Source organism: Penaeus chinensis, chromosome 6 (genome assembly GCF_019202785.1).
Source record: "Penaeus chinensis breed Huanghai No. 1 chromosome 6, ASM1920278v2, whole genome shotgun sequence".
Classification (NCBI taxonomy): domain Eukaryota; kingdom Metazoa; phylum Arthropoda; class Malacostraca; order Decapoda; family Penaeidae; genus Penaeus; species Penaeus chinensis.
This window is the reverse complement of record NC_061824.1, coordinates 39,589,434-39,594,433: the sequence shown is the minus strand read 5'-3', so window position 1 is coordinate 39,594,433 and position 5,000 is coordinate 39,589,434. Positions and strand designations below refer to the sequence as shown.

At 36.2% G+C, this 5,000-nt stretch overlaps 2 protein-coding genes across 3 annotated transcripts in view; both read left to right on the top strand.

Annotated features, from left to right (window-relative positions):
- Nucleotides 1-2,227, top strand: part of LOC125026176 — a 2,243-nt gene extending 16 nt beyond the window's left edge. The window contains exons 1-5 of one of the 2 annotated variants that reach the window (XM_047614456.1): nucleotides 1-99; nucleotides 224-343; nucleotides 707-776; nucleotides 1,363-1,448; nucleotides 1,908-2,227. The exon at nucleotides 1-99 is cut by the window's left edge and continues 16 nt beyond it. In XM_047614456.1, coding sequence (XP_047470412.1) covers nucleotides 303-343; nucleotides 707-776; nucleotides 1,363-1,448; nucleotides 1,908-2,067 — 357 coding nt within the window. In that variant the 5' untranslated portion in view covers nucleotides 1-99; nucleotides 224-302 and the 3' untranslated portion in view covers nucleotides 2,068-2,227. Of the gene's footprint in view, nucleotides 344-706; nucleotides 777-1,362; nucleotides 1,449-1,907 lie in introns of both variants that reach the window. The other variant, XM_047614455.1, reaches the window with a different exon arrangement.
- The window catches only part of LOC125026279, a 3,917-nt gene continuing 1,020 nt past the window's right edge, over nucleotides 2,104-5,000 (top strand). The window contains exons 1-4 of the mRNA XM_047614586.1: nucleotides 2,104-2,111; nucleotides 2,539-2,597; nucleotides 2,886-2,983; nucleotides 4,299-4,426. Coding sequence (XP_047470542.1) covers nucleotides 2,104-2,111; nucleotides 2,539-2,597; nucleotides 2,886-2,983; nucleotides 4,299-4,426 — 293 coding nt within the window. The remainder of the gene's footprint in view (nucleotides 2,112-2,538; nucleotides 2,598-2,885; nucleotides 2,984-4,298; nucleotides 4,427-5,000) is intronic.

Below are 5,000 nucleotides of genomic sequence, written 5' to 3'. Positions count from 1 at the left end.
CGAGCGAGCGTTACTTGCAGGAAATTTATCCAAAGGAGAGAGAGAGGGAGGGAGAGAAAGAGTTGTTATAGCAGCAGTTCCGCGGTGACTTCCCGGGCGGTAAGTTGGGTTCGGCCTCGTGAGAAAAGGGAAAGGAAGAATTTCGAATTTTGCTTTTTTATCGGTGATGTGTTATGCCAGTTGTCTCTTTTGGGGTTGAGAATTGAGTGTGGACTACCGACAGAGCTTGGTGTTGTGATCGGAGTCTGAAGTGAAGAAGAGGAAACAAGAGAAGGAAGGACTGCGGAAGAAACACCGGAGGAATGTTTACCGATGGAGATCTCGCAGCGACAGCAAGAGATGGGTTAGTGCTTTTGTGTGTGTGTCTGTGTGTGTGCGTGCGTGCGTGCGTGCGTGCGTGCATGCATGCGTGAGTGCATGAGTGCGTACGTGCGTGCCCATGTGCGTACGTGCGTGTGCGCGCGTGCTTGCCGTATTATTATGGCGTCTCTGTTACCGTATATATTTAATTTCGAATTACATATTAACTTCCCCTTACCTCTGACAACTTACGTCATAATAACTTTATTTATTCCTGTACCCTTATCATCCGTTTGTGCGTCTGTTCATCTGTTTTTTTTATTTTTTATTTCTTTTAAATGTAGTCTCTTCCACAATCGACTCCTTCAGAAGCCGAAGCCGTGCTAAGTTCTATAATGATTCGCAGGTACGAGGCCTTCGACTGCTCGAGAGCCGTCGCCCTCATTGGCTTCCTCGGCCTCCTCTCCAACTTCCAGGTGAGGCCACTTTTCTGCTCTGATGCTTTTGTTGTTGTTATTGTTGTTCATGTTGTTAGTATTGTTGTTGTTTTTGTTGTCGCTGTTGTGTGTTGTTACTGTTGTTATTTGGCAATTTTTAAAACTGAATATAGATAGATTACTTGCTTTTATTTCCGCTGTGATTATAGAGTCTAACCAAATTTATTCCCGATGATTTCTGAGCACTTATCCATTCCCACCAATGCTAACTTTGCCAATAGTTATAGAAAATAATAATTCCGTCTTTTATATGGTAAATGACCTAACCAAACAAAAAAATATATATTTTTTATATCACCTTATGTTATAAATGTGAAAAAAGCAGCTGTTTAAAATTTCCAACAGCTGAGACGATGATTCTCTCAGATAGGATAACGCAGACAATTTGCAGCATGTTTAAGGACCCTATTGGCTTTCATTAGCACTGATATATGTTACATATGAATAAATAAGCTAAACTAAACTCAAAGGTTTACCCATGCAAACTTTAAGAACCATAAGAAAGACACAGTAATGAACGGATGACGTGAAATAAATCTGATATTCAGCGATTCCTTCCCGACAGGACATCATAGACGACATCGTCAACAACAACGGACGGCGAAAACGAAGACGCATCGCAAGCGCACCCGTTCCCGAAACCCGACTTTGGTAAAAAAAAAAAATAATAATAATAAAAAAAGAATTAAAAAAAAAAAATAATAATAATGATAATAAATAAATAAACAGATAGATTCAAAAATAAGCAATTTAAAAACTGAATATGTATTTAGCTCTATTTATGAATTTATAAGCCGACCTTCCTGTTTTTTTTGTGGGGTTGTATACTTTTATATATTTCATTGATATTAGTAGCCACCATTGTGTGTGTGTGTGTGTGTGTGTGTGTGTGTATGTGTGTGTGTGTGTGTGTGTGTGTGTGTGTGTGTGTGTGTGTGTGTGTGTGTGTGTGTGTGTGTGTGTGTGTGTGTGTGTGTGTGTGTGTGTGTGTGTGTGTGTGTGTGTGTGTGTGTGTGTGTGTGTGTGCGTTTTCCCGTATACTTGTGTATACACAACCTTGTGTATACACATTCCGTGGTTTATCATTCCCGCAAGCCACTTCTTCCACAGGGACGCCCTACAGGACGTGTTTTCGGCCTTGACTTCGACTTCACGACACCTGAACGCGACCCAGAGTGAGGACAACCTCAATGAAGCAGGTTGGTTCACAGTGTCACCGGGAAAAGGGTCTGATATTTTGATTAGTATGGGCAGTAGGGGTGGAGAATGAGAGGAAAAGAGTTAGTACTGACATGCTGACATAGACATGTTGGGGTCAGAGTCGGGGCGGAAAGAACTAGCTATCCTACTGTATAATTCCGCTATTTAGTACGAATATTGCTCTGCGAATATGTGCCCTACATCCACCTGATATGAGACCAACTTTTGGCTCTTGCCTAAATCCTGATTGCTATGTTATTTTTCCTAGTTAAAACTCGTAGTTTTCAAACTTCTCCATTCTTAAGAACATTCGCTTTCGGTCTCATCATATATTTGTTTTAGTCTATTAATTTCAAAATGTCTTATCAATTTCCCGATTCCATTGATTTTTATATTTAGCCTAACATCTTTGTCACTCTATCTAGTAAAATAAGGGTCAAAAGAAACAGTGCATCTTTTGTATCAACAAGGGTGATAGAGATAAAAAGTTATTCCCAAAGGGTACTTACAAATTAATACATTTTATATGAAATGTCAAAAGGATACGAGTGGTGCAGTTGAATCATAGGTACAACTCTATTTTTTCGTGTGATATAAACAGTACTGTGTTACTAAATTAACAAAATCTTAACACCATGTCAACAGTATAATTTCAACTTTATTTCACGTGATCACAAAATATCCTAAAGAAGAAATTAAATACAGGCAGCGATGTTTCAAACTTAACAAATTCATCTTTACGTAAAAGAAAGAAAAAAAAAGCACTACGTAGGAAAAAAGTTTATATCATTTCTGATAAAATCAAAAATCCTCATCGAGTTAAAACTTTCAGAAAATATCAATCATCGTTTTTGTATTTCCATGAATCATTCTTTTCTCCAACAACAGAACACGAATCACCTCAAGAAGAACAAGGCTTTTTTGAAGGCCAGTCTGCACACCCTGGTCTTCTCAGTGCCCTGGCCAGGATGGGCCCTCAACTCGCGGTAAGGAAGGAGCTCGAAATCGGCGTCGGAGATTTCTTTGAGTTACTGTTTTAGTTTTGTTCGGTATAGTGTCATTATTTGTGTTGTTACCATTTTACCATTATTCTTATATTTGTTTCTGATATTAATGATAATGATGAAAATAGTAATAGTAACAATAATGATGATAATAATAAAATTGATGATAGTGATAATGATAACAGTAAAAATGCCAATAATAATAGTAATAATAATGATAATGATAATGACTATAATAATAGTAATAATAATGGTGATGAGAATGATAATGAAAACAATAATGATGATGATGACAACAAGAGTAATAACAATAATGATAATGATAATAATAATACTAATAATAATAATAATAATAATAATCATGATAATACTAATAATAATAATAATAATAATAATAATAACAATAATAGTAATAATAATAGTAATAGTAATAATGATAATAATGACAATAATGATAATAATAATAATATTGATAATGATAATAATGATAATAATAATGATAATAATATGATAATAATGATAATAATAATAATAATAGTAATAGTAATGAAAATAATAATAATGATGATGATGATAATAGAAGTAATTATAATAATGATAATGATTATAAAAGTACAACAACAATACCACTACAATACTGCTATTACTACTGCTATTACTACTGATAATAATAGTAAGTCGATGGCTCTAATGATAAAAGTGCTAGTAATGGCAGCGAAGACAATAGGACATTTACACTAACACATGATTGAATAGTTATATGACATGGTAAGTGATAGCTTCTTCTTTTTTTTTTTTTTTTTTTTATAAATATCTGTCATTATTTGGCATAACTGTAATTACACAATTAATAGCATAATTGAATTGGTATTATTATATTTAACCTGATTTTGCTATTGTCATTTCTATGGCAAATCATCATAATATTAACAGAACAGGCATCATAACGTCGATCGTGGTTAATGGCTATAACAAATACTCGTGCTAAACGTCGAAGGTCATACTTTGGTAAAGTATTGTGGTAAAAAGGGTTAAAATGAGTTAACGATTAGGGTAAAGGGATGAAGAAGAGAAAGAAAAGGAAAAGGGGAGAGGACAAGAGCCTGCAAAATTAGTAGAGGCGAGGGCGGAAGTCCAAGGCAGGGGCTATCCCTGCGTTGGGCCTCAGTTTCCGTCTCCTAAGCCCCCCCCCGCTCCCCCGACAACAACGAGCAAAGGATTGGGGGGTCAGTCGTAGTATTTATTAGAATTTTCTTCTTTGATGATCTTACTAATTATCCTTCATCAAAACCAACAGCTATGGGTCGTGGACGTCGCCGACGGTCGTCTGCCGGGCGAACGAGGTCATATGAATGTGTGCGAGGTCAGCCGCCTCCTTAGCAGAGGTCATGGCTCGCCTGGGTCACTCGCCGTTCACTTGCTCACGTGGGTTCATTGCTTTTTTGTAGTCTTGTGTTTTTTGTTTTCTTTTGTGTGTTTGTCGTGGGTGTTTTCTCTTCCTTTCCTTTTATTTTTTCCACGTTATTGTGATGAATGCAATATATGATCAGCCAGCAGATTCAGATGTACCATTATCATGATAGTATAGGTATGTAACCATGTATCCATGTATCCATAATAATTAATTACATTAGTAATCATTATAAATTATTATAAAAACATGTATGTTATCCCATTAATTAAACAACTGTCAGGGAGGCAGTACCCTGGTGGTCAAAGTACACTGTGGCCGAATATCACGTTATTTTTTCATCCAGCATTTGCGTTCTGTCTAAATTATAATTTCCATTTTTGTATTTCCCTTCTTTATATGTAATTTGGTAATGGTAATGGTTAAAACAAATAAATGTACTAGACATCAAAGGTCATATACCACTATGGTAAAGTATTGAAGCAAAACGGGTAAACATGAGTTAACAACCACGATAAGTGGACAGAAGGGGACGCCGAAGAGAAGGAAAAGTGAAGGGGGAGATGAAAAGACCCTACAAAATCAGTT